Genomic DNA, 22,669 nt, shown 5'->3' with positions numbered 1-22,669 from the left:
GCTGGAGCAGCTGGTAGAGCACCTGACCATTTCATCAAGAGGAAAGGTAGGGCAGAGATGCAGGCTGTTTTGGTGGTAGAAAAGTAAGGGAGTTCTTATATGACTGCAATTTTCTCAATCAAATATGAAGCAAAAACATTACTGAAATGAGGTATGTAGTGTTTTTATAGAGACAAGAGAAAGCAAGAAATAACTCTTTGGAAAAATAAATATTAAACATACTAGGAAAGATGGAAAGTATAAATCAGGACTGCAAGGCAACACTCAATAACCGTTTGAGATTTGTAGCTATGAAGTGGAAGTGAGACCAGTCAGCAGACAGTTTCTGCTTAAATGAGGGCATGGAATAGGGAGGGCAGCAATGGATTCGGTACCTGCCAGACAGGAGAACCACTGAGGGAAAACAGGGTAGTCACAAGGAAGTGAGCAGAGGGAGACTGTGGATCAGGAGACCTATTTTAATCACCCTATTTTGAGGCACATAGATCACATCAGCAATTTTCTTTTGATAACTGCTTACCTCTATCAAATCCTCATTTGACAGTGGCACTGCATGTAATTAGAGCAGCTTTCCACCATTATCTACTCAAAATCTTTTCATATCATGATGACTCAACTGCAGCGACTAGATAGTAAACTTTTTCAATAAGGACTTCCTACATACAATGACTAGTATGCATGTTAGTCATGCTCCTAGGAGAAAAATTTTTTCTGATGTCATCTTTAAGACCCTGATGTCAGAATAAGACTTATCACATAAAAAAAAAAATGCTCAGTAAATGTATACTGAAAATACAACATCTGTGCAAAGAAACAGAAAATTGATGGTCCTGGAGAAAGCTAGCACAGATGGGGCCAAAACACCTTTGTTCCTGGATGCTCTCCGAAATGAACTATATCAAGTAGGCCACCTCCTAACCTGTCAGGTTGCCAGAGGAAAGCAAGGAGACAGTATCAAGATCAGGTTCCCAAGAGAAAATCACAATGAATTCACTAGATTAGACTATGAACTCTAAAGGTCAGGAATTTCTGGCAGATTTGTTTACTGCAGTATCCCAAGAGTGTATGAGAGTGTCTGTCACATATCAGGTACTTGTTATAAATTTGTTGAATAATTTGGGTGTGTCTTCAGGATTAGGCAGACAAAGTGACACATCTAATATGTTTATAAACTATGAACTTAAATTACCATTTTAAAAATAAATTTTAAGCATAAACACTAAGATCTCTCTGGTGCCAAGTCCATATTCTTTTTTACTACACCATGCTGCCATTATTTAGCAGAGATGGTATGCTGGGTCACTCTTGAAACACTTATAGTAGAAAACTTGTCCCAAAGATATAAACAGCTTGTTACTTTCCAATGGGTATTAGTTGTTTATTAATCCATAGTAGACAGTTATAAGAAAGTAATGCAGACCCCACCAGTGGCCTCCTTTTTAGAAAGACATGTTCTGGCAATTATGAGATGTATGACCCTGGGTAAAACGTCACTCTTCAAGTCTTCTGTTTTTCCTTTGTAAGACAACTACATTAAAACTATCTATGGTTATGTAAGAATTAATTAGCACACATAAAATGCTTAGCACAATGCATGACACTTAGCAGAAATTTATTTAATCCTTGACCTTTCTTCCTTCTTTCTTTCTCCACTTTTGGCTACAATAGTAACCAAAAGGGCACAGCAAGAGGCCACAGAGTATACTGGTTAAAAGCATATATTCTGAAGGCAGAACATTCCAATACAAGTCTTGGCTTGGCTACTAAAAAGCTGTGTGACCACGAATAAATTAGCAAACCTGTGTCTCAGGTTCTCACCAGTAAATGAGGATAGCAGTATCAACCTCATGGCACTGTTGTGAAGACTATGAAATAATATATCTATAAAGGGTTTAGAACAATGCCCAGTGTAAGTTAAACATCAAGTAAGCACTTACTTACCTTCAATGACCCATCAAATCTAACTGCTGACCATTCCACCTTAACTGCAACATTCTTAAGCACAGGCTTTAACTTGGTAAAACTACCTTTCATCACAGCATTTACCGAGGGAATATTTTTCTTATTTTCTATTGAAGGAAATATTGAATCTACTGTGAGGGACTGTAAAGTCTGCATGCTTCCTGAACAAAAGTTTTCCCTTCTTTCATTAAATAGAAATGAAAGCTTTGCACATAAAATAATTAGATTTCTTTCCTTTTTATTGCCTCACTTGCAATAAAGCTTTAAATGATTGCAAAAACATTTAGAAATTCCCTGAAGGAAAAAAAATGTTGCAATTTACTACAAGTCTATAATAGAACCTGAAATATGGTTTTCGGCCACAACTTACTCTTTATCACTACAGTTACTTTAAGAATGAACAAGTATTAAAAAGCTGTTACAACTTCAGGTGGTTCCTTTTTCTTTTAGGGTTGAGGGCCTTTTGGTATACAGTTATTTCACTAGTCAAGTACAGCTACTATCATCTTATTATTGTTTTCTATAAGATAATTCTTTTAACTACTCAATTCTTTCTTTTTTAAGCTAGGTAAAACAGAAGAAAACAAACCTTCTGGCTGAAAGAACTTTTATGTAGAAGTCACAATTATTTCAAGCTAATTATTTACTTATTTAAAGATAAATTTTCAAATGCCAAGATATTCCTTTTTTTTTTTTTTTTTAAATCCTTGCCCAAGGATACAGTCATTGATTCTAAAGACAGGAAGAGAGAGAGAAACATCAATGTCAGAGAGAAACACTGGCTGGTTACCTGCTGCAAAGGTCCCCAACTGGGACCAAATCTGCAACCCAGAGTTATGTACCCTGCCTGGGGATTAAATCCACAACCCTTTGTTGAACAGGACCATACTCCAACCACCTGAGCCACACTGGCTAGGACTTGCCAGAATTTTCTGTATATTTAATTAGCACCAGTTAATAAAAATATTAGTTTCTATATCTACCAGATTATTTTTTAAATAACAATACCAACTTTTTGTGAAAATGCAAAGCAATTGTAACTGTCATACAATACTGAAGAAAATATAAATTGGTAAAATCACTTTGGAAAACTCTTTGGCAGAAAAACCACAGCTGGGCATATATATTCCCTGTGACACTATATTTCTACTTTTAGGTACATACCCAATAGCCTACATGTGTTTATCAAAAGGCATGTACAATAATGTTCACAACAGCTTTATTCATCAAAGCCCTAAACCAAAAACTACTTGTGTCAACCACCAGTAGAATGAAAAAATTAAGTACAGCACATGTAAACACAGTAATACTTAACAATAAGAAAAGAACACCCCAAAACAAGGATGACACAATGATTAGCAAAAGAAACCAGACACAGAAATAGTAGGTGCTGTATTTCATTTACATAAAATTAAAAGCAGATAAGATGAGTCTACATTGACAGAAATCGGAATAGTGATTATCTGTAGGAAAGTGCTGAACAAGAAGCCCAACACAGTGAGAGGTGCTAGTAATGTTTTAAATAGTGATCTGTGCATTGGTTACACAAGTGTACAAATCTGCAAAAATTCATTGAGCTATAAACTTAAGATCTGTATGTTCCAATTTAATAAAAAGGTTAAGATGAAAAGAACTAATTTAACTTCTAAAATAAAATCTCTGTGAAGTTAGAAAATGTCACTTTCAGGTAAATATATGTTCACAATATACTGATTACAAAAGTTTTAAAAACTCCCTTTATTTTCTCTTTTAAAACTAAAACATCTTGAGAAGAGGACATCCCAACAGCAATTTCAAGTGCTACCTGGAGTGACATTTTGTAACACTGATTTTACTGAGAAAAAGGATAAAGTCAAACTTCATACTCTTAAAGGACTAAATCCAGAAACTATTGACTGATTACTCCCTTGAACTACAGTTCATTGTATTGATTAGCTCACTCATATGTGATTGCTTAGCCTATTTAAAGAAGAGAGTTTGAAGATTTAAATCCTTATTTAAGGATGCTTCCACAGTGGTGAAAAGCTGGCTTCCAAATAATGCCTATTTATAACAAAGTAACCTAACTCATTCTGTATAATTAAGTGAAAAGAAATAACAAAAATATCTACTAGATTGTCCTAGACAAAAATTCTACTGGCTAAAAATTACTTTTAATAATACATTAAATTTTCACAGTTTTTCTCTAGTCTCTGTACTAAGACATACCATAACCATCACCACCAAATCAAACAGTTTTCTTCTCCCTTTCTCCTCTTTACAAAGCTTGTACATCAATTTAGACTGTTTTCTTTCATTTTACTGTATAGAAAAGTGATATCAAAATCTATGAACAACATCTCTACACAAATATCTCATATTGCAAATATAAGAGATATATCAAATATCCCTTATAGTTGGTAAATTTCTATTTGGTGTGTATCTTAGCTCAAGTTTATTTAACCAAAGACTGATATTCTTTAGTTTTTTTGTTCCCACTTATATATACTATATTCAATACGGCTCCAGAACTCATCCTTAATCACACCCTTTCAGTTCAAACACAGACAAAATATTAAGTGAGAAAACCAGTAAGATTAGTCAGGCTCAAAATTGAGGTAAACATCTTCCTGGAGCAGAAGGCAAAGCAGAGAGTCAAACTGAAGTCCCTGCCCCACACAGACATATGGGTAAGAAAAACAGAGTAATAGGGGATTCTGAATCTAGTGTACTATTTGAAATTAGGGGCAAACACAAGTTTTCCCAAAATGATCTTCTTCAATACCGTATGATTTCACTCATATGTGGAATCTAATGAACACAGTGAACTAACAAAGAGAATGGGGACAGAGTCATAGGCAGAGACTCATATTGGGGGGGGGTGCCATTAGGGCGTAGAGGGACTGAGCAAAAAGGAAAAAGGACTCATGGACATGGACAACAGGGTGGTGATTTAAGGGAGGGGAGTGGGTTGTAAGAGGACTAAATGGTAATGAAAGAAATACAATAAAGATTAAATAAAAAAAAAGACAAAATGATCTTAAGTAAAGGCATGTTACTGCCAATTCAGCAGATTGTTCCTTTATTATTAACAGTTTAGATATATACGTGGCACCCTATTTCAAAATCTTAAATAATACCAATATTGTTCCTATGTGGCTTGGACATATTCTGTTCCAATAAAAACTGTACCAAGGATACTCCCTTTAGTGGTCACTTTAACCTTCAGTTTACCAGAATAAACAGTTCTCACCATTTACTGTATGTGTCTAAGCAACCATTTTTATTTACGTTTTTAAGTAATTTTATACCTACTTTCGAGAAGAATAAAGGAGAGTGAAAAACCACATTAAAATTTTCAGTAAGAATTTAAACACAGAAAACTGAAATTTTAATTCCACGTGCTTCTGGTTTTGACAGTATAATGACCTGAAATGGGTAACATTCTTTTAATGAAACTTGCATAAACATGGAACTTATCTGTCTTCTAAATATTGATTTCAGATTTCAAATCTCTAATAAATGGCTGCTTCTAGACTGTTTTACTCTTGAATCATAAAAAATGACACTTTAAAACATTTTGAAGGCTAATAATTTGAAGAGAGAATGACCATTTCTTTGCTTCACAATTACAATAAAAAATATACTGCAAGAAAAGAATAAGATACTGTCACATGGCCTGACATGAATGAACCTTAAAAACATTATGCTGAATAATAAAAGCCACTCACAAAATACCACATGTATTAAGATAGTATTCATATAAAACGTCTATAATAGACAAATCTATGGAGACAGAAAGATTAGAGGTTGCTATGAAGAGTAACTGCTAGTAGCTACAAAGCTTCTTTTGAGGGTTATGAAAGTGTCTTAAAATTGGACAGTGGTTATATTTGTGCAACTCGAATAACATACTAAAAATCACTGAGTTTTACATGTTACATGGGTAAATTTTATAATATGTGAATTATATCTCAAAAAAGTTATTTAAAAATCACATGGTAGAAAAATTTGTAACTGGAAAATGTTATGAGAATGGTTTTTCCACAAACTGGAAATAAAAAGACAACACTGATTATACTTTAGTAGTAAAATTTCAATCCAATTTGAGGAATGCTGACATTCTAGGAGGAGAGTCTTCTACCACAGATCTCGTGTCCTTCTGCCCAGCTTATCTTCTTTCTCTGAAAGATTGTTAGGAAGCCAGGAAGGAAGAAAGAGAATATTGGGGAAAGCATGTCTGATACACAAACCTCACCACCTCAACATCTTACCCCCAAAACCAAGAGTATCTCCTGGATACCATTTATGAAAAGAAATCTCTGTTACAGTCTTCCTGTTTTGTTTTGTTCGCAAATACAACTCTATGTGGCAAAACAGTGTAATATGAAAACCACAATAATAGGGTTATATCATAAACAAGATCTGGTATACCCTATCAATATTTAATGTACTGGCTTATTTAAAAAATAGGATTTAAAAAGGGGGAAATGTGGAAGTAATGGAGAAACACAAATGGAAAGAAACACATGCTACCTGTGGTTCTTGAGCAGCGGGCTGCAACTCTGACAAAGTCACTGTTTGGTGACACATTTTTCAACTAAGAAAATAGTAAACTACTGAGTTCTAAATTGAAGTCTACAATTAGTCTTTGATTTGCTATCACCAGTAACAATTACATTTATATTACATTTTTAATATAAAATGACAAGTATGAGAGTCAAGAACTTCAATTTCAGAAACAACATATTGCAGATGGACTGAATGCATTTTATGAGCACACCTAAAACCTGTAATATGATGATGAAATGCCCTTTTCCATGAAAAGGAAACAGGGCTTCTTAGTAAAATAGCTGATGACAGTTCTGGGTAGGCAATGTACAAGGTGAGCTTAAAAACAATTAGCATATCCAGTACCAAGGAAATTATACTACCACAGCCGTCCTATAAAATGACTCAGAAGCCAACTTGAAGAGCTTACCATCAAAGGATGGTAACTGCAATAAACAGAAACATACCATATATATTTATACTGATGAATACATAATGAGACAAAAGCCCTAAGTAGATACAACTGGAGGATGCTAATGAATCAAATCATTATTCTGAAAACTGGTAAATTAACGGAAAGTATCAATCTGCCTCTCATATGTGAATTACACTACCAAGTAGCCACAACTAGTAGAAATTTCAACTACTAAATGAAAAAGAAACAAAATTAGAATATCACCATTCTGCAGCCCCTGATGAATTTCTGGAAAAGGTATTGAGGTAAAAGGTCAAGAAGAGAAACAGCCAGACATTTGGTGCCTCCTGATGGAAAACTAATGACATCACAGACTAGCTTAAGGAAAAAAAAGGGAACCCGATAAACTATGTTTTTACAGGAAATACAAAGGACAGAAGAACTATGGAGATACATATTGGCAAAACTGATTATCACAGGCAAAGAAAAGGACTCCATTTTTCCCCACAAGTAAATTAAAAGAAAAAAAAGAGTGAAGAAGGATTTTCTAGGTTAAAAAGCTCAAAAGATACCAACCTGATCTGATTTTTGATGCAAACTAAGAAACTGACTTCTATGAGGTAATTGAACATCTGAAAACTTTATAGGATACTTGATGAAGAGTAAGAAATGACTATTTTGATCAGAGATCCAAGATGGCAGCACAGTAGGTGGAAGCTACCCTAACAACCTCTCAGGACCAAACTGGACTCACAAATAAATTACAAAAACATCATCCTAAATAAACAACTGAATACTAGCTGGAGAGAAGCCTTGTAATCAAGGACAGAAAAAATAAACCACTTCACCACAATGAGACTGTAAGGGAGTGCAAAGGAGTTGCAAAAGGGCCAGTTGGGCTCCCAAGGGTGGCAACTGAAGTTCAGAAGGGATATTTCAGTGGCTGGGGGTTTCCTCCTGAGCAGTGTGGGATCTAAACGCCAAGCTGGGCTCCCCAGGCTAGAGCACCACAAGTAGGAATGGAACCCAAATAACTTGCAGCTTTGAAAAGCATCATAGTTTGTGTCTACCAGAGACAGAGCCTCTTAAAGGGCCATCACACGAAATACCGTTCTCAGCCAATTACCCTGGGCTCCAGCAAAAGGACTAGAGACACTTGATGAGAGAGTGAGGTTGGTGGCTGTGGGGAGAAACTGAAAGAACAGTTGCCAGGATCCCTGTGCTGAGTCACTCCCCATAGTGCAGAAGCCATCTTTCTCAGGCAGAGCACTCCTCTCCAAGGGGCATCTGCCTGGGAAAAAGCAATAACCGTGCCCTCTGGACTCCCTCTCATCCCTCTCAGTGGAGATTAAGCTAGGTTGCTCAGGAGGACAGCTGGAGGCTATTTAAGTGATGAGGCCTAACAGAATGCCTGCAGATCAAAGTGGATCTCTGGAGCTTTAGCTGACCATCCCCCTGGGCCAGTGCCAGTAAAAACCAGATTTGGTGCAGAGCCTCATACTTTCTGCACATACAAAGGCCCAGCAGAAGGAGCCAAACGCTGTGGATCAATGAGCTCCAAAAAGGTTTCCCAGAGCCAGTCATAGGCAGTGTCTAACAAAAGTCTGCCCTAGAATCTTTGCAGATCTACCTAATACATAGAAATAAATACAAAGTGGTGGCCAAAATGGGAAGACAAAGAAACAGGCCCCAAATGAAAGAACAAGAAAATTCTCCAGAAGAACACTGAATGAAAGAGAGGTAAGCAATTAACCAAAGAATTTAGAGTATTGATTATAAGAATACTCAACAGCATAAAAAAGGATATAACCCCTCCCCTAAAAGGAACAGTCAGAAATAAAGAATGTAATATCTGAAATAAACAATACACAGGAAGGTATAAATAGTAGGTTAGATGAAACAGATCAAATCAGCGATTTGGAATACAAGGTAAAACAAACAAACAAAAAAACCCAGCCAATCAGAGCAGCAGAAAGAAAAAAGCATTTTTTAAAAATGAGAAGAATATAAGAGACTTTTGAAACAACAAGGGTTCGAAAACCTATTTGAAGAAGTAATGGCCAAAAGCTTAGACACACAAGCCCAGGAAGCACAGAGAGTCACAAACAAGATGGACCAAAGGTCCACACCAGACACATCATAATTAAAATGGCAAAGCTTAAAGACAAAGAGAGACTCTTAAAAGCTACAAGAGAAAAGCAGTTAGTTACGGACGAGGGATCTCCAATTACACTGTCATCTGATTTCTCAATAGAAACATTTCAGGCCAGGAGGAAGTGGCATTCAATTTTCAAAGCGATAGAAACAAGGACGTACAACCAAGCTACTTTACCCATCAAGACTATTAAAATTAGAGGAGAAAAAAGACCTCCAGCTTCCCAGACAAGAAAAGGCTAAAGGCATTTGTTAACATCAAACCACTACTGCAGCAAATGTTAAAAGTCTTGCTTTAAAAAGAAGAAAAAGAAGAAAAAAAAAGAAAAAGAAAAAAAACAGGAAAACAGTTAAAAAATAAAATGGCAATAAATATGTATCTATCAATAATCATTTCAAGTGTAAATGGCTTAAATGCTCCAATCAAAAGACAGAGGGTAGCTGAATGGGTAAGAAAACAAGACCCATATATATGCTGCCTCCAAGAGACTCACCTCAGATCCAAAGATACACACAGACTAAAAGTAAAGGGATGGAAGAAGGTATTCCATGCAAACTGAAAGAAAAAAAAAAAGCTGGGGTAGCAGTTCCTATACCCAACAAAATAGACTTAAAAATCGAGGCTAGAGTTAGAGATAAAGAAGGACACTGCATAATTATAAAGAGACAATCTAACAAGAGGATATAACCCTCGTAAACATTTATGCACTCTACATAGGGGCACCTATACATGTAAAGCAAATCTTGATGGTAATAAAGGGAGAGATCAACAGAGAGCAATAAAGAGAGCATATCCAGTCATAGTAGAGGATTTTAACACCCCATTGACTTCAATGGATAGATCCTCCAGGCAGAACATCAACAAGACAGTGGGCTTAAATGACACAATAAATCAAATAGATGTAATCAGTATCTTCAGAGCACTTTACCCCAAAGGAGCAGAATATATATTCTTTTCAAGTGGACAAGAATGTTAGGACTCAAAGAAGTCTAAATGAAAGAATACTGAAATCATATCATGCATCTTCTCTGACCACAGTGCCATGAAAATAGAAATCCACCACAAGAACACTGAAATACACAAAGACATGGAGGCAAAATAAGATCTTATTAAACAATGAATGTGTTAACAATGAAATCAGGGAAGAAATCAAAAGATACCTGGAAACAAATCAAAATGAGAACATGACAATTGAAAATCTGCAGGACATAGAGAAAGTAATCCTAAGGGGGAAATTCATAGCATTATAGGCCTATTTCGAGAAACAAGAAAAAGCTAAAAAAAAAAATCTAACTTGACACCTAAGGAACTTGCAAAACAACAACAATGTCCAAAGTGATCAGAAGGAAGTAAGTACTAAAAGATCAGAAGTGAACAAAACAGAATCTAAAAAATAACACAAAAGATCAATGATTCCAAAAGAATGGAACGATTTCAATGTGCTTTGAAAAGATAAACAAGACTGGCAAACCTTTAACCAAACTCATCAAGAACAAATTTTAGAGGACCCAAATGAATAAAACCAGAAATGAATGAGGAGAAATAACAACTGACTCCAAGAAATACAACAGAATGTAAGAAAATATTATGATCAACTATATGCCAACAAATTGGAAAACCTGGACAAAATCGACAAATTCCTAGAAACATACAATCTTCCAAAACTAAATCAGGAAGAATCAGAGAATCTGAAGAGACAGATTATACTGAATGAAAGTGAAGTGGTAATCAAAAAACTCCCAACAAAGAAAATCCTGGACTGGATGGCTTCATAGGTGAATTTCCTCAAACATTCTTGGAAAAACTAACACATATCCTTTTCAAAATATTTCAAAAAATTCAACAGGAGGGAAAGCTCCCAAGTTCCTTTTACAACGTCAGGATTCTCCAAATTCCAAAACCAGATAAAGACACTACAAAAAAGCAAAATTACAGACCAAAATCTCTGATGAACACTGATGGCTGAAAATAAAACCTGAACAAAATATTAACAAACCAAATAAGGCAATACATCAAAAAGATCATACATGATGAAGTGGGATTTATTGTGAGGGTGGAAGGTTGGTGTAACACTCGCAAATCGATAAATGTGATGCTACACATAAACAAAATGAAGGATAAAAAACAACATCATATCAATATATGTAGAAAAAGCATTTGATAAAATCAAACACCCATTTATGATAAAAATTTTCAGCAAAGTAGGAATAGAGGAAACAAACCTAAACATAGTAAAGGCCGTATACGACAAACCCCTGCAAGCATCATACTCAATGGACAAAACTTACAAGCTTTCTGCAAAAAATTGGGAACAAGACAAGGATGTCTGCCATAGTTCAAGAAGTCCTAGCCACAGCAATCAGACAAGAAGAAATAAAAAAGGGCCAAATTGAAAAGGAAGAAGACTGTCTTTATTTGCAGATGACATAATACTGTACATACAGAACGCTGAAGAATCCACAAAAAAACAACTAGAACTGATGAATGAATTCAGTGAAGTAGCAGGATGCAAAATTAATATCCAGAAATCATTTGCATTTTGATACACCAGAAATGAACTATCACAAAGGGAAATTAAGAAAGCAATCCCATTCAGAACTGTGTCACAAAAAATCAAATACCTACAAATAAATCTAACCAAAGATGTAAAAGACCTGTATTCAGAAAATTATCAGACATAGAAGAAACTGAAGAAGAAACTGAAGAACATAGTAAGTGGAAGTAATTACTATGTTCATGAAAAGAATTAACATCATTAAAATGTCCATACTACCCAAAGCAATCTATAGATTCAATTAAATTCCTATCAAGATATTATGACATATTTCACAAATCTAGACCAAATACGTCAACAACTTATATGGAACCAAAAAAGGCCCCAAATACCAACAGTAATCTTGGGAAAAAAAAAAAAAAAGAACAAAGTTTGAGGAATCATGCTACCTGCTACCTATACTATACTATACTATGCTATCAAACTATACTATAGGGATAGTAATCAAAACAGCATGGTACTGGCATGACCACAAAAACACAGATCAATGGAACAGAATAGAGGGCCAAGAAATAAACCCATGCCTTCATAGTCAATATTTGAGAGAGGAAGCAAGCACATACAATGGACTACAGATAGTTTATTTAATAAACGATGTTGGGAATGTTGGACAGATATGTGCAGAAAAATGAAAGTAGACCATCTTCTTAAACCACATGCAAAAATAAGTTCAAAATGGATTCAAGACTTACATGTCAGACCCAAAACTACAAAAATCCTAGAAGAAAACACAGGCAGTAAAACATTAGACAAGGTTGTAGCAAAATTTTTTTCTGATATATCTCCTCAGGCAAGGGACACAAAAGAAAAAAAAACAAATGCAACTACATCAAATTGAAGTTTTTGCATGGCAAAGGCAATCATCAACAAAATAAAACGATAACCTACCAAATGGGAGAACACATTCACTGAGGGATTATTATCCCAAACTTATGCAAGAACTTATAAATCTAAATACCAAAAAAACAACTCCAAATAAAAAACAGGCAAAGGTTCTGAAAAGACTCTACTCCAAATGAACATACAGATGGCCAATACTTATGAAAAAATGCTCCATGTCACTAATCATCAGAGAAATGCAAATTAAAAAGTAAATTGAGATATCACCGCACATCAGTCAGAATGGCTAACATCAATAAATCAACAAACTTAACAAGTGCTGGTGAGGATTTGGAGGAAAGGAAACTCTTTTATACTGTTGGTGAGAATGCAGTTGGTGCAGCAACTATGGAAAGCAGTAGGAGATACCTCAAGAAAATTAAAAATAGAACTACCTTATGACCCAGTGATTCTGCCTCTGGGAATTTATCCAAAAAAACCTGAAACACTAACCTGAAAGAACTAAGCACCCCCAATGTTCACTGCAGCGTTATTTACAATCGCTGACATATGGAGGCAGCCCAGGTGCTCACAAGTAGATGAATGGATAAAAAAACTGTAAGACATTTACAAAATGCAATACTACTCAGCCATAAAAAAGAAAATTTTATCCTTTGTAATAGTGTGGATAGACCTGGAGGACATTATGCTAAGTGAAATAAGCCAGTCAGAGAAAGACAATAACCATGTTATTTCACTTATATGTGGAATCTAACGAATAAACTGAACTAACTAGCAAAATACAGACAGATACATAGAAAGCAGACTGACAGCTCTGGGAGGGCAGGTTAGAGGGTGGAAGGATTGAGCTAAAAGGAAAAAGGACCCACGGACATGGACAACAGTATAGTGATTGCAGGAGGAAGGGGAATATAAGAGTGATAAAAGGTAATGGAAGAAAATACAATAAAAAGGGAGACTTCCAGTCAAGATGGCATAGGTAGACATGGCTCACCTCTTCACACAACCACATCAATATTGCAACTGAAATATAGAACAACCATCATCCAGAACTGTCAGCAGTGGAGTTGAATGAAGTCTGACAACTACGGAATTAAAGAAACCACATCCAACCAGACTGGTAGGGCTGGTCCCACACCCACATGTGGATAAAAATTTGGGAGAGATGTCTTAGGAGCAAGGAGTCCCAGCCCCACATGAGGATGCCCAGCTCAGAGTCCCAAGCCAAGAAGATAGGTCTCCACAACTGGCTGCAAAAACCAGCAGTAATTGAGTCTCTGAAAGAAACTTCTGGAGCCCCAAGCAGTTCTACTTAAAAGAACCCACACACTCATTTACTCCCTCTAAGCTCCAGCACCAGGGTAGATGCTTGAAAGGCACCAGTGGTATCCTGAGAGAAACCGAAGTGTCTGATATCAAGGCGAGCAAAAACCACTGTCCCTTTTCTAAACCCACCCCCACAGAGCCACACAGCCAGCAAGCTATTGCCATATCTGAGACTCCATCAACCTGGGTAAATTGTTTGACTCACCCTAGAGATCCCCAGAGTCTTCCCTTCCACCTAATTTATGGGCTCACCCAAGTTGCTTTTCCATATGAATGGCTGGTCTTGGCTATATTGCATAACTTTCTAAATACTGTAAAAAAAAAAAAAACAATAGATGGCCTCAGTGAGTCTCAGGCCCTACACTAGCAGCAGCCAGCCTGGATTCACAGCTTGGCTTCGCCTAGAAATTGCCAAGCCCAGCACAAGCAGCAGCCATCTCAGATTCTTTATAGTTTAGGCAGGTGGCCCTGGGCAAAACATAAGAGGGACTGACATTGGCCTGCACCACCCAGAAAACTCCAGGGCCAGTGCACCCAGTGGACAGCTACAGACCATGTCAGAGCACCACCACCCTGCCCCTGAACAGCTATTCCTCCACAAAGGGCAGATAGTGGTGGTCAGTGGCCACAGCCAATTCTTGCAGCTGACTGGCCTGGGTAAATCACTCCCACTGATCTCCCAACAGCAACAAAGGCTCAACTACAAAGAGAAGAGTGTACTCAGCCCATGGAAAACGCACCTCGAGTACCCAGCTTCTTGGATAGGGGAAGCTGTGCCACTGGACCCTCCAGGGCACCTACTTACCTTAGGCCACACTACCAAGACAGGGAGACAAAGCAGCTCTATCTAGTTCACAGAAACAAACACAGGGAGGCTGCCAAAACAAAGAGACAAAGAAATATGGCCCAAATGAAAGAACAGATTAAAACTCCAGAAAATGAGCTAAACAAAATGGAGATCTACCAGACACAAAGTTCAAAACACTGGTTATAAGGGAGCTCAAGGAATTCAGTGAGGACCTCAGCAGCATAAAAAAATCCCGTCAGAAACAAAGGATACACTAATTGAAATAAAGAACAATTTACAGAGAAACAATAGGAGAATGGATGAAGCTGAGAACAAAATTAATGATTTGAAACATAAGGAAGCAAAAAACAACCAATCAGAACAAGAAAAAGAAAAAAGAATCCAAAACATGAGGATAGTATAAGCAGCCTCAGGGACAACTTCAAGAGGTCCAACATTCGCATCATAGTGGTGCCAGAATGAAAAGAGGAAGAACAAGAAACTGGAACTCTATTTGAAAAAATAATGAAAGAAAACTTCCCTAATTTGGTGAAGGGAATAGACATGCAAGTCCAGGAAGCACAAAGAATCCCAAACAAGATGTATGCAAAGAGGACCACTCCAAAACACATCATAATTAAAATGACAAAGGTTAAAGATAAAGAGCAAATCTCAAAAGCAGCAAGAGAAAAGCAGTTAGTTACCTACAGGGGGGTTCCCATAAGACTGTCAGCTTATTTCTCAAAAGCAACTTTGCAGGCTAGAAGGGACTGGCAAGAAATATTCAAAGTAATAAAAAACAGGGACCTACCGACAAAATTGTTCTATCCAGCAAAGATATCATTTAGAATCGATGGGCAGATATAGAGCTTCCCAGACAAGAAAAGCTGAAGGAGTTAATCATCACCAATTATTATATGAAATACTAGGGGACTTATTAGGACAGGGAGAAGGATCAAAACTATGAACAATAAAATAGCAAAGATGCGTATCTATCAACAGTTGAATCTAAAGGACAGACTAAGCAAATGGGAGGAGCAAGACAGAGTCATGGATACGAGAGCATTTTGATGATTGCCAGATAGAAGGGAGGTATGTGGGAGAGGGTGGGGAGGTGAGGGAATTGGGAGGTGCAAATGGGTTGTTATAGAATAGCCATGGGCATGTGTGGTAAGGTGTGGGAGATGGAGTAGCCAAAGAGCTTATAAGCCTGACCCATGGACATAAACCAGGTGTGGGGATTGCTGGGTAGAGGGGAGTAAAGGGGGGGAAAAATCAGGAAGATTATATTTTATAGTCAATAAAATATAATTTAAAAAAATTTCTAAGATTGAAAGAGGGCAAAGGGACCAATCAAAGAACATATATGAAAGACCCACAGACATGGACAATGGTGAGGGGACTGATTATGAAGTGGTGGAAGAAGGCAAAGGGGGGAAAAGTGAGTTATGTAATAGCATAAAAAATTACAATAAAATACATAAAAATTTCTAGGAAAAAAATTACAATAAAAAATTTTACATAGTAAAAAGCAAAAAAGAAATAAAATGACTGTTTTTTTTTTAGTATACATGATAATGGCATTTTGTTGCTTTTAAAGAGACCTTATTTTTAGAGACATATAATGAAATATTGTAGATGTATTAATAAAAATTCTGGAATTTGTTTCAAAATAATATGGGAATTACAGTAAAGTTTGGGCATGACTTAGCAACTACTGAAGCTGAATAATAGGTATGTATACATTCGATACTTTCCATATAAAATTTAAAAATATTTTTAATATCTGGACTAAATTTACACTTATAAATAAAGTTTGAGAAATAAATCCCAATGATTTATATGACCTTATAATAAAGGCAAATTTATATAAATAGCATAACAATCTTCCCCTGACAATTACCTCTTTTTTCTTTTAAGATTTTATAATGTAATTTACAAATACTTGTTTGAACAACAATTCTCAACATCCTGTTGAGAGTTTTTTTTTCTTTTCTCTTCTTGTTTTTTTTAAATTTTATTTTAATCATTGTTCAAGTACAGTTTTCTCCCACTTACTCCCACTCCAGCCCACCCACCCAACCCTCCCCTCTCCTGCCCCTTACCCCCCACCCCTAGTTTTTTGTCCATGTGTCCTCCAAATTTGTTCCTGTAAACCCTACCCATTCCCCCCTGAAATTCCCTCTTTTCTCCCCTCAGATCACTGTCGGTCTGCCTCCTATTTCAGTGTCTTTGGTTATATTTTGCTTGGGAAACTAAGTATTAAATTCATTTTTTAACCTCTCTTTATAATCAACAAATGATGGAGCCAGAAACGATTTAAACTTTGTAAATATGTTTGAGAACTTAGAACTACAATGGTTACAAAGGGAATGGAAATGAAAAAAGAATAAAAGAGAAGCAAAGAACACTCAAGTACCTAGATTAGTTGGTTGTCTTTTAAAAGAAACTTTTCAATGGATATAGACACTTTAATCCTGAGCTGTGGCTGAAAAGAACAAGTCCCGGTTTTCCGAAAGCATGGATAAGATCTTGCAGAAAAGTTGGGATGTCCAACACTATTTTGTATCACTGCAAGGAACCATGATTATACAAACCACTTTCAAATCTCCTAGAGATTAGAAGACTAGTAGAAACCAAGTAGATCTGTCCCCCATCTTTCCAGATGTTTTCTAGCATTTGGTAGCAGAAATTTAAAGTTTATGTTATAAAAATAGGGTCCTAAGGTACAGTAAGAAATAAAAGGGACATCTACTCAGCAGAATCAAAGAAGTCTGACTTAGTGATTAAGAAGTAGAGACAGTGGTAGAATGTATTCTTGCTGTATTTAGTCTCCATTAGAGTATATGCGTTAAACATACGATATTTGGGGTCCTGTCACCAAAACCTATCTGCTAGTAAGGAAGAGATAAAATTGGGGGAATCGGTTAGATTCAATGCAATGTCCACAAATTACCAATCTATCTGAAATAGGCATTTGCTTAAATTCCTTGAAAAATAAGTAAATATATAGTTTCATTAAAATCAAAGTACTAAGCCTTTTTAACTCTTTACCAATGCTATTAAGTTTAAGGTCTAATGATCAATTAAAATATTTTTCAGGAGATAAAACAGAATCGACAATAATAACAATTTTAGGAATTTGGCTAATAATAGAGTAATGATGGTGGTAATTACTAAACATCACACTAATATCTTTTATTGATAAAGAGCCTTATGCATGTAAAATGATTCTATATACATTCTCATATGAAGACAGAAGTATCTGTTTGGTTTATTACTGTAACCCTAGTGTTGCATATATAGCGACTGCTTAATACATATTTGAGGGAATAAATGAATGACTGTCATATAATAGTTCCTTGGAGTTTGACAAGGCTGTTTGTCAAAAAAAGCAAAGTAAAATGCATTAACACAAAAGTCTTTCAATCATTCTTCTAAGAGAATCAGATGTTGGCTAATCTATTTTTCAGAAAGCAATCTACATCAAGCCTTAATTATCTCTTGCTTGGATTTATATAGCTCATAGCTTTTCCTTTGTATTCCAAATCAAAAGCAATCCACTGTTTACCATGAAACAAGATTTCCTCAAAATTAATTTTATTGTCTTATATTCCATTATTGTCCTATACTCTAGTTATATTATTCATTATTGCCAAAATATGCCTTACAATTCCACTCATTTTTCATGTTATTTCCTCTGCCTGTTGCCCTCTCCTCCACCTCCCTAACAATCTTTCACAGGTCATGTCAAATGTAACCACCTCCATGAAGACTTCCCTAATACTCCCAACATGTGATCTCTCATGTCACCAAATGTCCACGCTCTGTAACCTCTCCTATTGTACTATATCAGCCTTTTGCTCTGGTTATTTTTCATGTCTTCTGCTTTCAATCACTTGAAAATTCAATCACAGGAAATTCTTTCTCAATTTTAAGATTCTTTGGGGTATCTGTCTTCATTATTTTTATATTTCTTCCAGCCACTTAGTGTGCCTTCTACACTGCAGGCATCCTAATAGTTGCTATATTCAATCCAAATATTTCCTCCCAGAAATCTTCCAATGTAGCTCTCCAAATAGTACATGTGTGCACACACATGCACACACTCTCCTGGATGCAAAATGGTGGTAGCATTTAATCTACTTGAAAACAAACTGTCAAACCAAATCCCTCTTAAGGTTATTTTTACCAGCCATACTACACACTTAAATCACACAGAACATCACAGCAGCTATAAGTGCAACACCCACTCAAGTCCTATAGCATGCTTTATACAATAAAGGAGGGCTGAGTGCGGTTGGAGAGTAAGAAGTCAGACTGCATATGTAAAGGACCTTAATTCAGGTGAACTAAAGCAACAGGATATAAAACACAGTATACATTTGCAGACACTAATAACATTTGATCAAAGCTATGCAGCCTATGAAACTAAAAAGGAAAAGCTTCAAATGATGAAAGATCTGAAGAGTACTGTGCATAGAAGGGAAAAATAACACAGACTGCTGCACAGCAGTCTCTATAAGGTTATTAATATTCACTATAATCAATGTCCTCAATTCTAAGGCTGTTCACACCATGAAGTATCTATGAAATGAGTTTTTTTCCATAACCCAGACTAAAAACCATTCTTGATACTTTTGAAGCAATACCTCGAGATTGTCAATCATAGTTATCAAAAAAGAGAGCCCCAACCTATTTCTCCAGATCCACAGTCAATAATGTTAAATGTAGTACCAGGTTGGTAACAGGAGGCCATAAACCTAGGCAACAGACGACTTTAAAAAGACTGAGATGTTTATCTAGAACAACCATCTTCTGGCAGACAGCAAAACAGGAGAGCTAGAAATCAAAAGGCCAGGGGTTCTGTTACTATGTATATAGGTAGACACTTTTGAAAATTAGAACATGGATGCTTTCCATATGAGTGAAGAAACACCTTGTCCTTTCCTCACTGCATTTTTTACTTTCTGGTTAGGTTGTATTGCTTTAAGTCGAATGACAACACATGAATTAAGGGATAAAAAATATAAGGAAAACGATCTTCAAGTAAAATAAGAAATAGGTTTTAAAACTCTCCTTAGAGTTTTTGTACATTTAGAAAATTTATTTTAGAATTTTAAAAACAAATATTACCAGATAAAGCACACATCAATGCATCCAGGACACTATACATTTAGGTCTCAAAGTATAAGTTCTTTCACACGAGTTTTTGTTTTTTGGTGGAGTATGAGGAAAAATAGGGTAAAAAAAGCTAAAAACAAATGGACTGACAATCCGATACTTGTCTTAGAGAAATTCACATAATCTATACCCACACATACGTACTGACAACAAATCACACAGAGCAAGCTGTTGAACATGGTTGGCACACAGTATTCACTCAACAAGTACCTGTTGAGAGAATGATTTAATTTGCCAACCATGAATATCCCAAAACTCATTCTTATATAAGTATACAAATGAGTCTTCGTAGATTAAAAAAAAATGAAATATTACCTTTTCAGTTGTAAGAGGTTTTACAGGCTTTTCTTGTTCTTTTTCTCTCTTTTTCTCTTCCTTTTTCTTTTCTTTTTCTTTCTAAAACATAGCCCAAAGTTTTGATAAGTTTACTTTTTAAAAAATATCAGCTCTTAACACATTTTTGTTTTATTAGTTTGAGTTGTCATTTGAGAAAGGTCAAAATTTTCAATGATGACAATATCTGATGATACTGAAATAGAAATGTAAATAGCAATTTCATACTCTTGCTGAGGTTTCACGTTGATAACACAATAAATATCTTTTCCTAAAAAACTAAAACAGAGGAGAGACAATTTAGAACTTCTTTGATATTTTAGCGCTTGGATAATTAAACAAATGAGACCTCTACTCAATAAATTCTCACTGAATTTTTACATAAGTTTAAGCCTCCTAGTAAAAACCATAAAGTTGAAATGTGACTAAGAAGAAAAAGTAAAGTAACTGATGGAACACAATTCTTATCACACAGATAAAGGCAGGTTATAACATGTAAACATAAGAGAGAAAGGGTACAGTATAATTACTTTAATTTTTAAAAATATCACAAAACATTTTCAGTTTCTCACCACAGTGCTGTGATTTTAAAAATGGCAAATACAATTATATTCTCATGAAAAAAAGTTAAATATAGTACTTTACAACCAGAGCCAACTTACTAGTGTAATTCAACAGTCAAGGTAAACTATAATGGTATTATGATGCTCACAATTTGTGTTTTCAAGAAAGAGAAAACAGGATATAATATTTAATACTTATAGTCACAAACATGCCAAAAGAGGAAAATGAAATAAAGATTAACTTGGATAAACCTTGAGAATATAATGTTAAATGAAACAAGTCAGACAGAAAAATAACCACATGATTTCACTCATATGTCAGATGTAAGAATGAAAGCAACAAATAAACAAACAAGAAAAACAAAGAAACAAAAACTCTTAGAGCAGTAGGGTGGTAGTTACCAGAGGAAAGGGGGGGGTGGTGGAGGGAGGCACCTCGGAGTGGTAAAAAGGTGGTCAAACATTGTAGAAATGGTAGGTGGTAGGCACACTGTGCAATATACAGATGATGTATTATTAAGCTGTATACTTGAAACCTACATAATCTTATTAACCAGTGTCACCCCAAAATCTAATTAAAAATTCTAAAAAAGAAATAAAAATAAAAATTAAGAACATTATTCATAAGGCATTAAGAGGGAAGAGATGAGTATAAACATAGAACTGAATGACTACTGCAACTGAGTACTGATCTGACCTTAGTTTCCTGATAGTAACATGAAAATATAAACTGATGAACCCAGGAAAGGCAGAACAGTCATCACACATAACTTAATCTAAATGCCTAAAGGTTGTGTTGGCACCTGTGCCTTTAAAATGGTATTTGACACAACCTCTTTCAAGGATAGGATTTTTACTATTTGTAAATCAGAAAAGATAATACTGGCAATTCCTAGACTATAACATAAGAGATCCAATAAAAGTTCCTATGGGCCAGGCAGTGGGATAAGCACCTTATATTCTAATTTAATTTTTATAATAACTGTCTGGAAAAAGCTATCATTATTGTCATTTTATAAATGAAGAAACAAAATCTTAGGAAAGTAAGGCACACAACAACAAAGCTAATGAATGGAAGGGCCATGGGACAACAGAGCCCAAGCTCCCAAATCTCACTACTCACCGCCATCCAGTGGAGCACTGCTATTTGGGACTGTTCTTCCTTACAACAACTGACATTTACTGATCCCCTGACTACACACCAGACACCGACTTCACTCATTTAATCCTAACAACTTTATGAGGTGAATATTACCCCCACTTTATAAGAAGAATAAATAATGAGATTTGCAAAAATTTGTATATAATATGAAATGTTTTCCACTCCCTCATCCCTTCCCTCCCAACCTAGACCTTTCCTCTAGACTATAAGACCTGTATATGCACCCACCCATCAGACACCTGGATGTTCCATGGTCACCTCATACTCAAAAGATACAACTTTTAATTCATCTCCCTTACTTCTTCTCCTCAAACCTGTTCTTCCTCCTCAGTTTCCATCCTTTTCTCACTCAATATCACCATCATCTACTGAGATACTCAAGCTAGAAAATGGGAATCATCAAATCTTCCCAAAGCACCTCAGTATTCCATTGATTACTAAATCCCACAGATTCTATCTTCTCAAGAGCTCTTAAAACTCCACTCTCTTTTTCATCCCCTCTGCCTCCATTTTAGCACATGTGCCCATCATTTTATTCATGAATTATAACAGGTTCTCAAGCCATTTTGACACCCATCAGTACAAAATTCACTTCCCACAGGCAGTGGAGCCATGTTATGGCATGAAAATAAAATCCTGTTATCCCTCTTACCCTTAAAAGGCATCATTAAAGTGCCAGGGCCTTCAGAATGAATACCAATTTTCTTCAGCAGGCTCACTAGAAGGCTCCTCTCCCACTTGGGTCCCTATCCTGTGCATGTTCCAGCTATGCCATTCTACTCGCAAACCCCCAAACATTCCACTATGCCCACAGGTCTTTGTTTTCCACAGATGCTTTCTTTCCTTGGAATGCACTCT

General features: G+C 35.9%; 1 protein-coding gene across 3 annotated transcripts in view; it reads right to left on the bottom strand.

Annotated features, from left to right (window-relative positions):
* Positions 1 to 22,669, bottom strand: part of SMAP1 (small ArfGAP 1) — a 165,034-nt gene that overhangs the window by 41,241 nt on the left and 101,124 nt on the right. For all 3 annotated transcript variants that reach the window (XM_028508985.2, XM_028508986.2, XM_028508987.2), the window contains one exon: positions 20,069 to 20,149. In XM_028508985.2, the coding sequence (XP_028364786.1) occupies positions 20,069 to 20,149 (81 nt within the window). The remainder of the gene's footprint in view (positions 1 to 20,068; positions 20,150 to 22,669) is intronic.

The sequence above is a fragment of the Phyllostomus discolor genome, chromosome 4, assembly GCF_004126475.2.
Source record: "Phyllostomus discolor isolate MPI-MPIP mPhyDis1 chromosome 4, mPhyDis1.pri.v3, whole genome shotgun sequence".
NCBI classification, from domain to species: Eukaryota; Metazoa; Chordata; class Mammalia; order Chiroptera; family Phyllostomidae; genus Phyllostomus; species Phyllostomus discolor.
This window is presented reverse-complemented; position numbering and strand designations above follow the sequence as displayed.